This window comes from Drosophila sechellia, chromosome 2R (genome assembly GCF_004382195.2).
Source record: "Drosophila sechellia strain sech25 chromosome 2R, ASM438219v1, whole genome shotgun sequence".
NCBI lineage: Eukaryota > Metazoa > Arthropoda > Insecta > Diptera > Drosophilidae > Drosophila > Drosophila sechellia.
The window spans coordinates 17,733,112-17,751,732 of record NC_045950.1 but is presented as its reverse complement, the minus strand read 5'-3'; the positions used below and the strand labels follow the sequence as shown (position 1 = coordinate 17,751,732).

The following is an 18,621-nucleotide window of genomic DNA, read 5'->3' as shown; positions in this document are numbered from 1 at the left end:
GCTAACAAGACGTTAAACATTAAATTTAATGCAAAATGACGAAAAGACCTGAGCGAAATTTCGTTCGATTCATTTGCGGTGTGTGTATTGTTCGTGTATTTCGTCTGTGAAGTGGATTGTTTCTTTCCCTTTGCTGCCCGATCTTTCAATCGCTATCATCCAACTACTGAGAGAACAAGATGCAATTGTTTGTATCTTTTTATTTATAATGGAATTATCGTTAACTTTACACAATTTATATGCAAAGGGGACTACTTTCCTCTTCAATTCCAGGCGAAACGCCGCAGGATCGAAAAAAAAAAACACCTCAACGCACATCCTGCTAATCTTATTTCTTCTCCTTTCCTGTCGGTTATCCTCTTCTTTGTATATGGGCATTATAGAAGAAACCACTACTATAAACTTAAAAACTCGTGTGTATAAATACAATTTTGCTTATTATCGCGTATTTTGTTCTCTCGCGTGTGTGATTGTGGATACAACGTTCAACAGATCTCGTTGTTGAAGCTGTCGATGAGATGATCGGGCTTGGCGGCTTTGTATTCTATTAAGGGGGACAGTGGTTGCTGATGTTTGGATGTGGTGTTGCCACCAGTGTTCTTGTTTGCTTGCGGGGGATTCTGGCTGGTTGTGTGTGACTTGGTGATGGATTCGGGTGGGGATGAGCCAGTCTACTCGCTCTCATCATCGTCGTCCTCGTCGGACTCCTCCTTCTTGCTCTTCTTCGCCACCTTTTTCGCTGGTTTCGCGCGCTTCTTGGCTCCACCACCGTTGGCAGCACTGCTGCCACCATTGGCCTCGAACTCCTTGACGGCCCGATCGTAGTCGTCCTTGGCCTTAGCAGCCTTGGCCTCCCACTCCTAAGCGCAGCAAAAGAAGAAATCGTGGTGTAAGTAAGGATCTTTGGATGCCAATAACCAAGTGTACTACTTACAGACTTGTCCTTCATTGCCCTCCATAATTCGCCACCGCGCTTGGCCACCTCGGTGACCTTGATTCCGGGGTTCTCGCGCTTGATCGACTCGCGGGCACTGTTGAGCCACAGCATGTAGGCGGACAGTGGGCGTTTTGGCTTATCAGACATATTTGAATGTGTTTTTTGTTGAAACTATTTAACAAGTGTTACACTGTGAATTTTTGCTTCGAGCTGCAAGAATGAAGATAAATAATTATTAGCTGGATATTTGTATAGTTTTTAACAGTCTTGTTCCTGCAAGTGTAACAGCTGTTATGAACACAATTCCCATGATATCTATGTTATTACCGATTTGGACATGTAATATCCAAAATTATGCTATTGTATTGACATCTACAATCAGATCTTAACATTTTAGCAATGGTTGCTGGAAGTTGAGCTCAAGAGATAGTTTTTAGGGATGAGATAAAATGCTGTACATTTTACGCAACTGAAAGCTGTACAACCAAAGCCTTTGCTTTTTATTGTTATCATAGAATATTTATAAATTCCTATAACTACTTAGTTGTACTGTACTCAACTTAAAACTAAAAACTTTAATTCAAAATGTTACGGGCATCACATTGTCGTTTTAGCAGCGCGCCATGTTCCTGTACCAAAAAGCAAGGCAAACACAACAGCAGGGGTAGCGTGAGCGAGACAGCAGGCCACCACCGGGACGAAGCGATGGCGGCGCAAGCGAGATGGCACCACTACTAGGGCTATTGCTCAGCACTCTTGAGCAAGAAAATACAAAAAAGAAACTGAAAATGCGCGCGCGCGCGCTTGCTCTCTCCCGCTTCTTGCTTCCTCTATCTGCTCGAACGCGCGCCACTTAATAATTAATATGAAATTAATTGGCGTTCTACAAAGGAATATGCATGGACCTTTGACACCGCAATTGTTTGGCGCTCAAAGGGCCCGCTATTTGGCCAAAAGGTGGCACTACTTTCGACGGCGAGTGCGGGAGCAGCGAAACGGCAACACACTTTTTCTGTATGCGATGACTGCCTTATATTGGTACAGACTGCGACGCGCTCTCAAAATGTATGAAAAACCTCGAAAATGATGGGGAAATGGCCGTTTGGAGTACAGATTTGAAAGAAACACTTAATTTGTGCAGGAGAGGCAGTAATAAGGGGGCTTTAAGCAATTAATGTTGCTTATTTAACGTGTTTTATCACAGCGCTCTTTGAACTTTTCCTCGTGCTCGCTCTTCTTGGAGTTACTTGGAAACTAGCCGTTTATTTGAACAAGCTGTTGGTTTATCACTTATACATGTGTTATATGTCACAAAATTGATGTTTTTAAAGTTTTTATCTTGTTTGCTGCCGTCCGTTCACCAACCTTTGTCGCTTGTGGTTCCAAAAAAACTGAACGAGTCAGCGTCGACTGCCAAAAAGGAAGGCAGCGCTCTCACAGTCGACGGCGGCAGAGGTGCGCAAAAAAAAAAATGAAGGCGGCAGATGTTCGATAGAGAGAGTGCGGGAGAACTGCGTGGCTTTGCGGCTCGCTTTGGTTTTTATCACTATACCCCAACTTTCTTTACTGCTGATATTCACAAATGTTATTTTTATAAAAATAAAATCATTTCATTAGATTGCCAGGAACTAAGAAATTATTTACAAATAAATTAACTTGAACAGACTACATTTGACTCTCTCAGAGAGCGAGAGAGAGTAATGCCGCTCTCACAGCGAACCGGCAAATTAAAAGAGAAATGCTAAATGTCGGGTAAAAACAAATGCACATAACCGCATATCTTATAGGAAATAGTAAAGCAAAAAAGGCGCGCGTTTTGCTTGGCGTCTAGAAAACAATTTGGAAAATTGCTACTTTTTGGGCGGAAATAAAGGGGAACTGCGACGTTGGCGGCCATTTTGAGGCGAGGCCTAAGAAGCAGCGAGCAAAGTGAAGAAGTCAAAGCCAAAATGGCAACGCTTTCTCTGCTCTTTGGCTTGGGGGTACAGACACGCGCTGCTTGATTAAATTCACAACTGATTCAACGACGCAAGACTGCTTTTCGCACTACAAATATGCTTCACACAACTAGGCACTTATATCTGTATAACTAATTCCATATACTCCTCACATTTTATCTTGCACTATATTATTTAGGACTCAATAGAGGAAACCAACCTTGCTCTTGTGCGGCTAAAAATGAACTGTACGGAAGAACGCAACGGTTCGCACAACGAAGAAAACGAGAGAAGATGTGAGAGTGTAAAGAAACGCCGACAAGCAGCGACGTCGTGTTGCTTTGGTGAGAGAGGAAGAGAGTTCTCTCCCTCTCTCTGCGACGGTGAGCAAAACGGAAAACGATAAATGGCATGTAAAAACAAATAAAACGCTAAGCAGGGAAAATGCGTTTTGCACAATAGTAGACGAACTAAATGGGCAAAAACAAATAAATGAAGATCCCAATTCCCGCGAAATATTGCAACTATTTTGCGGTTTCTCATTTTCTTCCACTTTCCCATAAGTACAAACTAAACTGCACGGGAAGCAAACTCTCTCAGTTGAGCAGTACAAAGAACGAGGGTCGCTTTCTAAAAATGGCGCCAAAATTTATATGCCCAAAAAATAGGTAACAATAAATATTTAAAAAAATATATGATAATTTTTTAACATACCCTGGATTTCAGTGAAGTATTTTTATTTTAACCATACAGTGAATCAAGCTGGATTAGTACACTTAAAAAAAACTTTTATATCTATATCATATATCACCTGTATTTTCATTTTTCAAACTAATCGAAAATTAAAGACAGTTAAATACAGTTAATACATATATCAATATTTTCCACTTAAAAATGTATATTAATACTTATCAATTGATTGCCATTTTATATCGTTATATTAGTACAATTATATTTAATTTAATAAAAACTAACATGAATCTTTTGATGTGAAGTTAAATTAAATACTATGTGCAGAAGATCCTTATAGGCAAATAACCGTTACATATCGGCTAGATTTTCAGCGGCAGATGCAGCAAACCATTTTCCCACAATCAAATCGTAAATGCCCAGAAACAGGAACAAAGGATCAAAAATCGTGGCTGCAGTTTTTCCTCCTGTAGGCACAAAGGATAACGATGTCACGCGCTGTTGCAAGTTCACAATAGCGAAGGATGAAACAGGAAAAGCAAAGGGCGAGAGCGAAGGGAAGGCCAACAACTATGGAACCTACCAGAGAACTGCAAGGGTGGCATTTTTTGCCACTCGACTTACACTCAACAATTTTGAGTGCGGGTGCCACTCACCACTCACATCGCGTGTACTTCAAACACCCAGTCAAAATCTGCATGTGCAGGCAAGTACCCGGGCACCCGAATCAATACGGCACTAGAGTGGCAAAAAACACTCGGGTTCCTAGACACCGATTGCTAGGGGATGCACTTGGATTGCCAGTGGCTTGCTGCAGTTCTCTGGAACCTACCTGAAGGAAAGAAACTGCATTCCGTTGCACACAGATTGCATGAGGGCAAATCTGCTTCGAAATCTAGAAATTGCAATATTAATTCAAAATGGGCGAGCACAAATGATTTCTGCTAATTAACAGCTGCTGTTAATGTGCGATCCCTCTCCAATTCTTAATTTGAGTAGCAATTCAGCTTTATTATGTGCGTGAGCCCGTTTATATGAATAAACAAACTTACAGGCCGTTTGCAGGATTTTACTGAAAGACAAATATGCTTTAATTTTTTTAATGAAACAGAGAGAATAGAAATTTGCATAATTAGAGTCGGAAGACGAAACTTTTTGAGTCCGCCACTGTGTTCAAAGAGCGCGTCCCGAATAACGGACCTGCGCTCTCTTTCGCTCGCAAAAGTAGCAAAGCAACTCGTCAGCACTTTTATTCGTTTTTGCTTTGGCAATGCTTGAAAAAACCGTTGTTTACTTGCTTTTCTTGGGATTTTGGGTGCTGAAAACATTTTCAATCTGTAATTTGATAAAATAGAGTTTATTTTTATACTTGAATACGTTGTCAGGGCCAAGGACTGCGTTACTAAGAGGTAGTTTTGTTCGGTAGCTCGTTAAATTTTGAGGTTTCTAGACAACAGTTAAAAAATTTTGTCGGTTGTGCTTTTTGAAAGCAGATTTGCAGAAGCACACAGCAAAAGCATCACAGAAACAGAATCCATGAGCGAGAGGAGCTGTGGAGAGAAGCAGCAGAAAGCAAAAAGCAACATGTTCAGTGTCAGTTGTGGAGCAGCAGTTGCTCGAAGTGGTTATCGTTTGTGCTTTTTCCCTTAGTGCTTTTTGGCACGAGGGACCAATGCCAAAGTGGGTTCTCTAAAAATAGAAAGCATTTCCAAAAACGATCATATATTAAACGCGGCCATGAATAGTGCAGCACCGCCGGGTGTGTTGGGACTACCCTATCGATTTTCGGATGAGCGTACGGTCAAGTTCGTAGAGCTTTACGGAAGGGAACCTTGTCTCTGGAACAAGCGACCCTATTTGCGACGAGCTCGAAACGCCGCCTATCGGCGAATTCAGTCCGGGATCAATGCTGATATTGAACCATACGAATCAGGTCTTACCATCCAGGGCGTCAAGATGAAGATCAAGAATCTCCGTACTGGGTACCACCAGGAGCTGAAGAAGATCCGAACTATTCCGGGATATCAGCCTAAGACGCCCTGGTTTGCCCCACTTCACGGATTTTTGGCAGAGTTCTTGGACAAGGTAAGGGATATTTATGATTCAAGCATTCGTATGATTATAAAAATAAGACTTAGAACATGACTTATTTTTCTATTGCGGATTTTGCAGCACTAGAAATGAAAAGCACACAAATAAATTTTGTTCATTTTGGAATTAAAAATCTTCCTCGACATTTTTTGTGGCCCACTGTGTGAATAAACATAATGTGGCTTGAAAAACTTTTATGGCAGAATTGAAGCATCAGTCTTTTGCTTATAAGCTTACACTGCGGTCACAGTTTAGGAAATATCGCGATCTACTAATTGAATCAATATGAAAACACATTATGCGGTAGTATTGGTTTTATTAGATGTTTATGGTTTTCATTTAAACGTATTCTCATATATAAATTATAACACAAATAACAATGTTATATTTGTTTACAGAATGAGTTGGAAACATCAATTCCTCAACTAAAGCGTCTACAGATTCGACTTACTAGACTGAAGCCGATTAAGATTCAGACGGAGATTAAGCCAGATCCCGATGACTTGTCTGCCCCCGAGAGGCCGTTGGATCCTACACCCTCTTCCTTATTTACCGTTCTGCCAGCACCTATGCCCATGGAGGAGCCTCCAACTCCACCGCCCTCCCTGTCCAAGATCGGAGACATCATCTCACCAGCACATCCAGCTCCAGCGCCTGTTCCGATGGCAGGGAACTGTCCTTTGTCGACAGCCTGCTCCATTTCTGAAAAAAGTGATGTCTTGGGATTGGGCCTGGGATCATCGGCAGCGGGACGGACGAATGGAATTGGCCTCGGAGTTGAAATGCGAGGCGAGGACGAATTCACCTACTTCGGGTTGAGCGTTGCCGCGCAAATCCGTAATATGCCATTGGCCAGTGCCATGCTAATGCAGTCGAAAATCCAGTATATGCTCTCTATGGAACGTCGTAAGATTAACGGCCATCCTGGCGATATGGACATATTATTTACCTAAAAACTAAGATTCTTTTGTACATTATGGAGATTACATTCCGTTAAATCAATCTGTGAATATGATTATACGTTATTTGCTTGTATAATTTGGCAGAACATTAACCGTGCTTATGTGATGTGTTCTTGTTAGAAAACACTCTTGAAGTATCATATTGGATTAAACTCAACGACAAAGCAACCTCGTGTTAAATATAAGTTACAATAAGTTTATGATAAGTGCGAAAATAAGAAGAAAAATATATTTTTGTTCATACCAAATCGAAGACTTCGAATTTAAATTTATGTAAATTAAACCTTTGGTGTACTTATTATGTGCATACGGACAGCAAAAATAAAACAACAAAATATTTAAAAAAAAATAATATAAATTTCGGATTATCTAGGGGCTTCGACTTGCGAGCGTTCACTGTGCCGCCGGAAGAAAAGCAGAAAAGCAAGACGGCAAAAACATTGCGAGTGGGAGAAAGCAAAACTGTACTGTACAGCGAACCAACGAATAGAGGCACTCTCTTCGACCGACTGAGTGTGTTGGTGAGCAGAGTAAAATACGCGCGTGTAAAGTGCGTGTAAAATGTGACATAATGTAATGCGTAATGTATATTTCAATTAAATCTATACCCAGTCGCAAATATCTTTAATTTAGTTACGGATATATCTTTTATATCGAATTTTGGCCTTCAGCAAATGTGACGCATTCACACACACACACACACCCGCTGTATGTGCTGAATAAATTCTCAGGAGAAGAGAAAACCGAGACTCTGAAACCGGACGACGAACGACAACAAAACGCACGACTGTTGTTGCTTTTGCTTATCAACTTCGCCAGTTTATTCGCAGCATATCAACACCCTACGCGAAATCGCAAGTCGGGCTTAACGGTTCTTGCAGACCCTTCGCATGTGACCTTCAAAATGACAAGCAATACTTGATACTAACCTCGGACACAAACTGCATGAAAACATCTAAAAAAAATAGGTTTTTAAAGACCACTTTAGTTTGGTAATTAGAACTTAGTCAAAGTTTATTTTGATTGAATGAAAAATTGTAAATAACAAAATGATATTTTAAAATAAATTTGATCTATTAAGCTAACTTTCATGGCAGTGGCTGGATCACATTATCATTTCTAAAAATTACTCACCATAAAGGTTTTAATTACTTAAAAGTCCAATTTGGCTCAAAGGACTAAGAACCCCCATCGAGTGAAAGAACTTGCTCTCTAGTCCGCCCACATTTGTTTGGCCAGTGGCTAGTGTTGCACTTTAGAGCCCCGCTTTAAATTGGGTCACACCGGAGGTAGTCCTGTTGCTCGTGTTGGTTTTGCCACTGCCACTGCCGCCTGGTGGTGCAACAATAGGCACCACGGAATGTGCCGAAGATACAGATACTGAACTTGGCCGTGGAGACCGATGGGGCATGGGGCGCGGGCATTCGGACTCGCACTCCCATACCGTGCTCGTTGTTGCTAGCGACCGGCAAGCTCTATCCAAAACACACACCAACACACCAGCACACTAACAAAACAACAACGCGTCGCCGGGCCATCGCCAACCGTATTATTTAGCGAGCTGCTCCCCAGATTTTCCCCGATTCCCCCCTCTTGGCGCACATGCAGCCGCATCAGCTGTTCGCCCGAAACGAAGCCCTCCCCCCGTGGAAGGTGGGAGCACAAAACAGAAACAGAAATCGAAAGAGAATCCGAACCAGAAGGGAAGGCCATATAAGTGAATCGCGAGGTTTTGATTCCACCTGCTGTGGAAGCTTAAGGAAACGATTAAAACGTGCTTGATCCAACAAACAATTAAACAGGGATTATTCAATGATTAATCGCTGATCCTTCAAGAATAAATTTTTATACAGGAATATTAAATGTAAACTTATGAACTTAATAACTTAGATTTCCTTTAAAATGCATTTATAATTGCTAATTAACTTCTTTAATCCCAATTAAATAACTTCTGAACGATACCCTGCAAAATGTGGCGCCAAAAGATATATTCGCTCGGAGACGTAAGACCCTCCATAAAATGTAAATGCAAAACCAAGTACATTTAGTCCATATGCCAAGCATATTGGTTCGAGTAGGATGGGCAAAAACGATGCAACGTTGAGGAGCGGCAACAACAAGTGCCCCGTGTGCCTTATACCGTATCCCCTGTCCCTGTTCCCGACATGTTTGCCTGCATCCTGCTGCGAGTACTTCAGTCTCCTGATTGTCTGCACAAGGATATGCCAGGAGTGCTCATGTCTGTGTGTGTGTGGGCTGGCAAGGCAGCTCACTCACGCAGTTCAGTTCCATGAAAGGCACAAACTGCTCGACCCTGCAATCCGCACATATTCGTCTGCTAAACCGAATAAATGTGAAGCCGGAGTCCATATTCTTGTGTGGCATGTCCACGTCCAGGCAGCAAGAATCAACCTAAGCCGGGTAAGCGGGGTCAGTCGGAGGAAAGAGCAAGAACCAGACACCAAGGATCCCATAGAGGAATGCTTAGTACACACAAAAAGGTCCGAGACCTTCTCTACGCTTCAGCCATTACCAAAATGAAAAGTTGCAACAGAATGTGGCAGGAAAAAAGCATGTGTTTTATAGCTGTGCTGAAAATCCAATGTGCTTCCTAAAGTTCCAATAAACACTATTCCATTTCGATTATATTATTTACAAATAAACTAGTGATTTATAAGTATATCACTTTTGTTAGAATTTGGGATTTACTTGTCTTGGCAGTGATTTAATAAATGAGCATGTTATTCCCAAGAGGGTGATATTAGTACCGAACCAATGAAGATGGCAGTTCTGGACCTGAACTCCCCGTAGAGCATCCATCCTTCGATCGGATGGCACATTCAAGTACATACGCATGCAGGCTCGTTATTTCCACATCCTGTCAAATGTGCGCCTCATGCGTCCCCATTTCGATGAAGCGTCGCCAGTTCGCTCGGCTCGTTAGCTGGTTCGTTTTGCATACTCCTCCCGATGAGCGGCTGCCCCTCATCCGCAGCCACTCCTGGCCGACAATTGCCACCACCGAAAGTCGCCGTCAGTAGCGTCGGTCCGCCGACTGCAGCCCGCTTGGGTATCAAAACCGAAAACGAAACCAACACCGAGCCATAACATCAGAGCCCACCCAGCACCCCACTCCACCCCACCATCACCCGGCGATGTCATCCGTCGGCCGGGCCGTTGGCTTCATACCATGGCTATGGCTATGGCTACACAGACACACGGCTGAAATGAGACGACAAACAACCATAATAATCGACCGACCCACTGGCACCGTGGGACCAATGGCCCAAGCGGAATATGTCCATTTCTGGATCTTGAAATTATCCTATATTTTCCGGATATCGCTACACGCCAAAAGATATATTTTGTGTATCCTGCAAAGCAACCCCTTTTTAGGCACCCCAAATGGTTTTGGATTGAGGTCAATGATCTGTAAAATACGTTACCTTGTTAGTCCCATCAACGGATACAGTTGCAACACATTTCTGAAAGATATTTGCATATTACCGCTGATCCCTTAATATCGATGTTCCTAATCCTGTTTGGTTAAAAAAGGGACTGACAAAATAACAAAATGCTGCGATCCTCCCATGAACTTATGGAAGTAACTATTATGAACTATGTAACTTGCTAGCTTGTATCTCAGGCGTACCACATATCTATCTTAAGGATTTTCAAATAAATGTCATTTACTAATCCATATTTTACCACTACGGAATTATCAGTGGTATTTGCAAATCTGAAATCTGGTTAATCCGCTGAGCGATTCATCGTTAGACGCACTCAGATTGTCCCACTGCATTTTCGCATACCCTACACCCAAACGAATCGGGTTCTTTGGTTTCGTGCGTTGTTTGCCTTTGCTTCGGACTCGGGCAGATACAGATTCAGATTCAGATTCCGACCGATTCAGATACAGTCGCACACACAGTCGCGTATGTGGAACGACCGCCTCAGTCCCTCAGCCCCTCTCCCTCGCACCCTCAGCCCCGTCTCGCTCGCACCGACTCCCCTTCAGAGACTCGTTCGGTTCGTATTTTCGTATTTAGCTGTAGCTACAGCCGTGCTGTACAGCGTTCTATAGAGCGAGATACTGGTGCACGAAAAACAGGCGGGCCTGGTCGACTCGAAGAGTCCCCTTTTTCCTCGTCGAAATTTCGGCCAGTTTTCTCGATTAGATAAGGCCCTTTGGAACAGCACTCTGATGTCATTTCGTCCATGCATGATTGTTGTAATTTTGAGGCCGTTTCTTATCTGTCTACTTGCTTACAATTTATTTATTAATTCTTTTCTTTAATTAAAAAAAAATTTTTTTTTAATATTTTTATAGTTTTTTGTTTAAATATTATTTAATTTAATTTATTTCATAATAAAACAATTCTGTGATCGAATAGGAAATATTTTATTTAGATGATCATATACCATTTACTATGTAATCTATGTTTCTGCAGTTTATGTAAATGCAAATTATGCAAATTAGGATCCAAATTAATCTACCATATCATAAACCACTAACCACTATTTTTAATAATAAATTTAATTTAAAAAAAATATGCGAATTTGCAAACACTTAATATTTTGCAATGTTTTCAAATTATATTTCTCATTCAAACGCATTTGGTTTTCAACGATGCGTTTATGAAAATCACAGCCGGCATTCATTTTAAAGAACTTTAATTAATTTAGTATAAGCAAAAATTTTGAATAATAATAATAATAATATATATAATAAAATTATCATCATACGATTTCTATTTCCTAAACACTTTCTCATACTCTGTGTACTGCACGTTTTATTTTATAAGTTGTTGGGGAACAAAGGTCTAAATAACAAATTTCCTTAATTAAATATATAATTATTTAAATGCCATTGGGTTGCTTTATGTCATTGCAACACTTCCACATACCCCGAATGCTTGAAGTTATTTAAAAATAATACATTTTTTAACTAAAAACGTAGGATACTAATAATATTTTAAGTACTATTTGCAGAAAATGCCATAAAAACCGCGTATTTAAATGAAATATTTAGGTTTTTTGAATGCCAGTCGAAGGATGGATGCTTTCCCCAAATTTTCCCATACCCAGTACACCCCATGTTAGTGATAAAACCATCCAAAATTAAACGGAAATGCGGACAATATATGTCGAATGAGCCTGCCCAAAGCGAACCACAGGCCAGTCAGGCCAAACCAAGGTACCAAGACCAGGCGGCCATGTTCAATGCTTTGACTCTGCGCTCTTGCCGTTCCGTTGATACCTCCACCTCCACCTCCAGCTCCTCCTCGTCCGCCTCCTGTTCCGTCCATCTGCTCTGCTCTGGCGTGCTGTGTGTTCATATAACGAACGAACGAACCCAGCAGAGCCAAAGCAAGAACCCACACACTCGCACGCTCGCCAGCCAGGCCAGATACACACCGATAGTGAAACGTTCTGTATCTGTGAGTGCCAGTGTGCCTGTGCCAGCAGCGAGCGGCGAGCGATACACAGACACACAGATACTCGGCACGCACACAGCGAAACGGCAGCAGTTTGCCTGCGTTTGCGTCGTACTCGAGCTATATGGCGTATGGCCGTATGGCTCTGGGCTCTGGCATTCACTATACGCTGTGTATTTCATATTGCAAAGGCAAAAGCTGTACTACGTACGCTCAAGCGACTGACTTGGGCATTCAGTGCAAAGAAAATTTTATACAGTGAACAGAGCAGCAACTGAACCAAAATCGAGCAGATTTTACCGATTTGCCGCAATTAAAACGCAAATTACGCGACTTTTTCGTACGGGTGAGTGTCAAGTGCTTCACTACGATTGATTCGTTATTGTCTGGCCTAAATTATCTGGCCAAATAATAACGCCACCGTGGCCGTTTATTATATAAATTTTGCTAAATAAACGAAACGACCCAATTTTTTGGTGCTACGGCGTGGGCCATACACTCTACTACTTACTACTTGGGCCCACATAGAGCCACATTGCTTTCGCCTTTTGGTTAGGTGGCTTTAGCTTTCGTCCACATCGTGCTCGTATTGAATTGAAATTTTGAATGGAGGGCGCGCGCGAAATATTGACGGTTATTTTTTGAAATGCAGACGCGTCGGCTGTGCGAGCTGATTGGCTTAGCTGATTACTCAATCGATTTAAATGTAAATGTCAAATCAATATTGTAGGTTAAATATATTCTGGAAATGGCCAAATCTTTACATTGGCCAACGGATTTTTTAACAACTGAATGATGGCCAAAGGGCAGTGGCAATGGCGATGGCGATGTGTAATTGGAAGTGCTGAAATAGGAGTGCTTTATTTTTTAATTTTTGCGGGACGAGGTGGGCGGTACAGGTGGGTGGTGGCAGTGACGACGTTTTGGACGAGCTCTGGGGTATTAAATGGGTCGGTCAGGGGGGAGGGGGGGAAGGTGGGGAGTGCGGAGAGGGGAAAGCGGCGCCGCCAAATACTACTGGCAATTCGTTCTCACAGCTCCATGCTTTTTAAATGAACAAACAGGGTACAGTCGCGGCAAAAATAGTCGGAACATGCGCGTCTCATTAAATTTTAGGGTGCTTGCTTCGAGATAAACAATGGTAGGGTTCGTACCAAGGGTGTATTCAAAAGAAAATAATTTTAATTTTTAAAATTTAAAATAAAAAAACTTTTCCTTTGTAACAGTTTTAAAATATTGTTTTGTAAGCCTCGCAGAAGTATCTTAATTTCTTGTAAAACTCCAAAGCATGCACTTTCAATATTCCGTGCCTGTACTGTGCATGCGCTGTACCTCTAATTGGAGGGCCCGCCAGTGTGCGACCACGCAAATCAGTCGCCTCGCGTGAGCCGTGCACACCCGAAGGCCCGCCACTGTGCGCATACAGTCGCCTACCCCCGATGTGCCCTGCTTGTTGGTTGGCTGGCCGGGTTTGCTCGCCTCTCAGATACAGATACTTTTGCTTTGGCCTGCCTGTACGTACGTACTCCGTGCTATTTGATGGTCTCGCTGTTCGTCGTTCGTCGCCGTTGCTGCCTTGCTTTTGCTTTTGCTTCTGCTGTGCTGTGTATGCCCCCTCTCTCTCTGCCGCTCGCCTCTATGTGTGTTTCTGTTTCGGTTTCGGTTCGGTTTGGTTGGGTTTCTGTGTAGCTCGTATGTATGGCCATTGCCTGGTACAGCTGCTTCAGTTGAATTTCAGTTCAGTTCGCTTGCCTATAGACGCTCGCAGTAGCAGTAGCAGGCAGGCAGCCAGCCCAGTACATTTTGTTCAGTTTCAGTCTCAGTTCGGTTGGTGCAAGGCAATTTTCACAGGCAGCAGAGCCCAGTATCCACTATCCAGTATTCAGTATCCAGTACAAGTATCTGAACAACGTTCCGGGCCAAGAAGAGTGAAGCAGAAGCAGAAGCAGAAGCACAGCGACAAGGCAAAGTACGTACGCAGATATGGGCATTTTTCATACGATTTTTGCACTTTGCTGGCCAAGAGCGCATTTACACTCGTCGTCAAATTAGTCGGCCAGGCATTAATCTTCGACTCAAGTGAAATCATGTGCGCGCAAATATATTTATTCGGTTATGTATTTACCTAATTAAACGCCGTTTACAAGGCTTCGGTTGGGTTTTTAGGCCTGTGAATGAATTTCAATCATGTGCTAGCTGATAGTTTGCAGTGCGTTTTCGTATTTAAATAATTAATCACAACTAATGGCTGTTTCGTGATGAAATTACTATCTGGTTTATAATTGAGAACAATTAGCTGAAAATTAGTGCGATATTCGCTTTGGTTTTATGTTACAAGAATTGAAAAACAATTTTTTTAGTTTTTGACAGCGGTTTTCGACTTTAGTGCGAAAACGAACTTATAGATAAAGCTAAAAGTTTAATTGATTAAATCGACGCTGACATTCAAATTAATGCTGATATGTGAGGTAGATTGATTTAACCACAATTATATTGAGTTAGTCAGTGTTTTGCAGGGTGCATGTGAAAATGCTGATTGCAGCTTTAAGCGATTGGCTTAATAATTTCTTAGTTTTATTTTATTCAAAATTAAATTCATAACAAGTGGCTTACCTATATATTTTTGGAAATAACACACTGAAAGAAACGAATTGGTTATTTATAATTTTTTTCTGATATATTTTGCAAGTGCATACTCCGATCAAGGTTCGGTTTGGCCAGTGTAGTTTGTTGCTGTCTGCGGAGCGTTCCCCAGTGCAAGTCACTTTCAGTCGCACCTGCTTGTTGGGGGCTCTTGATTTCTGATCGGCTTTGGGTCTCGCCTTCGGGAATTGGCCACCCGCTGTCCACCCACCTGTCGCCATCTGCGGCTTCTCTGGGCCTGAGCCCTTTTGCCCTGCCTTTTGCACTTTTCCACTTGGTCCTGCAAGGCTAATCCTGTTTTTCCGCAGTAGTCAGCCTGGACTTTTGCTTTTCTCGCTGCATATCGCATGATTAATTCGCGTTTAATGATTGCCATGTAGTTTGTAATGCAGCTCCGTTCAGGATCCTCGCTCATCCTGTTGTATCTGGACGCCCATTTAGCCAATTTTCACCTATTTTAACTGGTAATTTGATTGCTATTTGCCGAATCAGTTTGTTTTTTCTTCCGCGTGCCTGTCTTGTTGTTATTTTCTAGCGCTTTGCGTGCTGCACTCTCGAGTGCAGACTGAAAATGGCGCCAAAAGTTTTGTTATTCAGTCCCCCCACTGACTCACACAAGCAGAAAAATAAAAACCAACACACCGATAAGGAGAGAGCGGGCGAGCGCGATATAGCCATAGCCGCTGAGCTTCTAGGGGGCATTTACAGTTACGAAGCTCTTTTCGCGCCACTTTTGCGCTGGTTCAAGTTCCTAATCGAATATGACTACGGGCTAATCTTTCGCAGATAGCGGTCGTTGTTTTGATGTCCCTCAAAGTCACCCACCGGCGATCATACCCACTTTTCTCAGATTTGAGATATCACATTGTGTTCAGTGCTATGGCTACTACTTTTATGCTCCTAACTTAGGCTTTTATTGTCGTTTTGGCATCTATGTATCATAATTTTGTGATTTGAGCAGAAAGGTTTCATCATCGAAATATTTTGGGAAGAATGAATCCTGCTGATGCAACTAATAACATGAATAATTGATGAACATAACCATAGCGCCATCTAGCGTTCCACTTTCAATCAGCTTCGCTATCGTATTGACCTACCTGCCCTTTGATTTGTGCCACGACTGTACCGTACACTGAGCGAAACCGGCGAGACAGAAGGCCCATTAACCGAGTGTATTACGGGCCTTATGTATCTGCTCGTTTAAAAGTCACCACTGTGCGTTCCACGCTCTCCAAGCGAAAAACACATAGAGGCCATCCAGTGCGCAAATCCCTGGGAAAGTATCTACCCTAAAATGCTGGTTCTGCGCACAAGCTTCCTGCTGCAGGCAAGCCAATACTTCGTTGGGTTTTGCTGGGCGGTTTGGGTGGTTTCGGATGGACTCGGTGGTTCGGTGGCACGGTGGTTGCTATTTGGACTGGTGGTGCTGCACGGAAGGTCTCTCCTTCGGCCGGGTGGCATTAAAAACACACGCCATAAACACATAGAGCCGACCAGATAAGCGTTGTCAGTTGTCTCTCAGTTGACGTCAACGCCGCTGCCTCATTTGCTGCTTCAGTCGCTGCCGCTGCTGGTGACGTACTGCTTTTCAATTTTAGATCGGCAAAATGACAGTTGTGCCGTATTTTCCACTGAAAAGGATTTGCGTTTTTTGCAGCTCCTCATTTTGTATTCCGTTTAATATGCTTTGTGCGCCTTTTGTGTGGGTTCTGTTTGTCGTTAGTCTGGGGCTTCATCATGCCACATGCACAAGGGGGCGGCCGCAACACGCTGCGTATGCGTAATGTGCCATGTTGCCAACGCTGCGTATGCGTAATGCCGCTGAATAATGGAACAACACGAATGCGTTGCCAGTCAACCATCGACATTATGAGTCCAACTTATGAAAAATGACTATTTTATCATAATGAATTTAGTTATCGTTATCCTTTAGGAGAATGTATTGAAATATTTTTATATTTTGCTCAGCTATGGGTAAATGATGGGGCTAACAAGTACAGTGCAGAACAACAGATACAGATATGTATGTATGTACGCAACCAACTATGCACATACACTCGCACCAATGGGAAATGGTTTTCGCTTTCGATTTTCTAGGTGGACCCACTTGGAAAGGAAAATATATATGTATATACGTATATACAGTATTGAGGGGGGGAATATGTAGGTAGGTGGCATCCTGGCTGCATCACGTGTTGCCGCAATATGCGAAGCCTCGCCAGGCATCATCCGTCTATCTGGAGGATGCGTGTATCTGTGTCTGTGTCCGCGTTGAACTAGCAACAATTTTGCCGCCGTTTTCCTGTTGCTCCCGGACACAGGATACGCAGATACGAATATGTATGTACGATGATGCATCTGCGTGGGTGGAGAAGGGGGGTTCATGCTTGGGAGTGGGGATATCCCCCGGCCGTTGGCAAAACGATGGTGTTGTGCAATCTGCAATGTGCGATGGCGGCTGCCTGATTGATGCGCCACTCGTCCAGCCACCTTCTGCCTCCCACTTGACTCCTCAGGCCGCAGATTCCTTCGCTTTCGAGTCGTTTGTTAACCCAATTCACGTCATTATGCTCCTCCGTCTGCAGCAACCAACCGTCGTCACCCCTTTGCCCTGCCCCCGCCTCCGATGGCGACGTCTATGTGGATGTGGATGTCGATGTCGATGTCTCGTTGTCGTGCATTTTGCGCTGAATTCCTGGATTTGGGTCAAGTGCATGGCAGCCCATGGCTCATGGCTGTTGTTTTGGGGGGCAGAGTGTCGTCGTCATCGTTGTCGCCTCATTTGCATGCCCATCTCCCAGCTGATTTGGTAAGGCGCACGGGCTCTTTAAAGTCCGGTGCAAAAAGTCACTTCATGTGGCCATTGACCTCTGTGTTATATAAATGCAAGGCCTATTGTATGGTGGGCCATCACTGTAGATATGTACAAGAAATCGACACCCGCAATTAATTGGAAATATTGCTGCCATAAATAGCCATTATGTGGGGGGGTTATATAAAGCCGCAAGGATTATGTATCAAAAGTATTTCATTTACGTTGGCATCTGGGAGGCAAAAAGGGGTGGGGGGGGGGGGGTGGGGAGGGGGGGGGGGGGTTTAAAGCCAGGGGTCGTTTGACCGCGACCGGCATATTTAATTAATGCCTGTTTGCCCATAGCCCAAAATGCATTTATTGAATATTCAATCGGCTGAGTCAGGAGCAAAAGAAAAACATATGCACAGACACCGTTTTAAATTAGGATTTCAAATAAGTAACAGATCAACTATTTTGCTGATTATCAAGTTTAATTATGATTTTAATGAATATTTTTTGTCGTTTCAGCTGCTTAAGTGCTCAGCCTTTATATATTCCTCGAGAGAAGTCAAATTAAACCAGAAAAATGAGTGGAGATCGCCCGAAGCGTCCCCTTTCCGCCTACATGCTGTGGCTCAACGAGACCCGCGAACAGATCAAGAAGGATAATCCCGGCAGCAAGGTGACAGACATCGCCAAGCGGGGCGGAGAACTCTGGCGCGGACTGAAGGATAAGACCGTAAGTGGAGCCAACCGGCCAGTTCAGCTGGCGATACTGTTAACTGATTACTAATTGCTGGGCATTTTCGCAACCTTTCGCAGGAGTGGGAGCAGAAGGCCATCAAAATGAAGGAGGAGTACAACAAGGCGGTGAAGGAGTACGAGGCCAATGGCGGTACCGATTCCGGTGCGCCCAAGAAGCGAAAGAAGGCGGCCGCCAAGCCCGCCAAGAAGGCCAAGAAGAAAGAGTCCTCCGAGGAGGAGGAGGAGGACGAGAGCGAGTAGACGGTTGCATCCATCGCAAAGGGCAACGTTTTTCTGCATAAGTTTTAAAATACATTTTATTAATGTAATTTTTTAAGTGACAAAAAAAACCCACAAAATGAAAACCAAGAAAAAAACCTAATTA

The 18,621-nt window shown here is 43.1% G+C and overlaps 3 protein-coding genes and 1 long non-coding RNA gene across 6 annotated transcripts; 2 read left to right on the top strand and 2 right to left on the bottom strand.

Moving 5' to 3' along the window:
• Positions 1-185: 185 nt before the first annotated feature.
• On the bottom strand, positions 186-3,178 carry LOC6615431 (high mobility group protein D). 2 transcript variants are annotated; one of them, XM_002039777.2, is made up of 3 exons: positions 3,095-3,178; positions 935-1,147; positions 186-860 (listed from the first exon to the last, which is right to left on the bottom strand). In XM_002039777.2, the coding sequence occupies exons 2-3, from the start codon at positions 1,082-1,084 to the stop codon at positions 672-674; spliced, it is 339 nt and encodes a 112-aa protein (XP_002039813.1). In that variant the 5' UTR covers positions 1,085-1,147; positions 3,095-3,178; the 3' UTR covers positions 186-671. The 2 variants fall into 2 exon arrangements, with proteins under 2 accessions (XP_002039813.1, XP_032572433.1); XM_032716542.1 differs by lacking the exon at positions 3,095-3,178 and adding an exon at positions 2,303-2,325.
• Positions 3,179-5,005: 1,827 nt separating this feature from the next.
• On the top strand, positions 5,006-6,963 carry LOC6615430. Its single transcript, XM_002039776.2, has 2 exons — positions 5,006-5,649; positions 6,054-6,963. The coding sequence occupies exons 1-2, from the start codon at positions 5,302-5,304 to the stop codon at positions 6,606-6,608; spliced, it is 903 nt and encodes a 300-aa protein (XP_002039812.1). The 5' UTR covers positions 5,006-5,301; the 3' UTR covers positions 6,609-6,963.
• Positions 5,955-15,277, bottom strand: LOC116800618. The gene is made up of 3 exons (XR_004361511.1): positions 14,752-15,277; positions 14,669-14,692; positions 5,955-6,611 (listed from the first exon to the last, which is right to left on the bottom strand). It is a non-coding gene; the product is annotated as an uncharacterized LOC116800618 (long non-coding RNA).
• Positions 12,236-18,605, top strand: LOC6615429 (high mobility group protein Z). Of its 2 annotated transcripts, none has more exons than XM_032716544.1 (3): positions 12,236-12,401; positions 18,021-18,231; positions 18,315-18,605. In XM_032716544.1, exons 2-3 carry the CDS (start codon positions 18,079-18,081, stop codon positions 18,495-18,497), a joined length of 336 nt encoding a protein of 111 aa, XP_032572435.1. In that variant the 5' UTR covers positions 12,236-12,401; positions 18,021-18,078; the 3' UTR covers positions 18,498-18,605. The 2 variants fall into 2 exon arrangements, with proteins under 2 accessions (XP_032572435.1, XP_002039811.1); XM_002039775.2 differs by lacking the exon at positions 12,236-12,401 and adding an exon at positions 13,801-14,024 and having other exon boundaries at positions 18,315-18,601.
• The last annotated feature ends 16 nt before the right edge of the window (positions 18,606-18,621 follow it).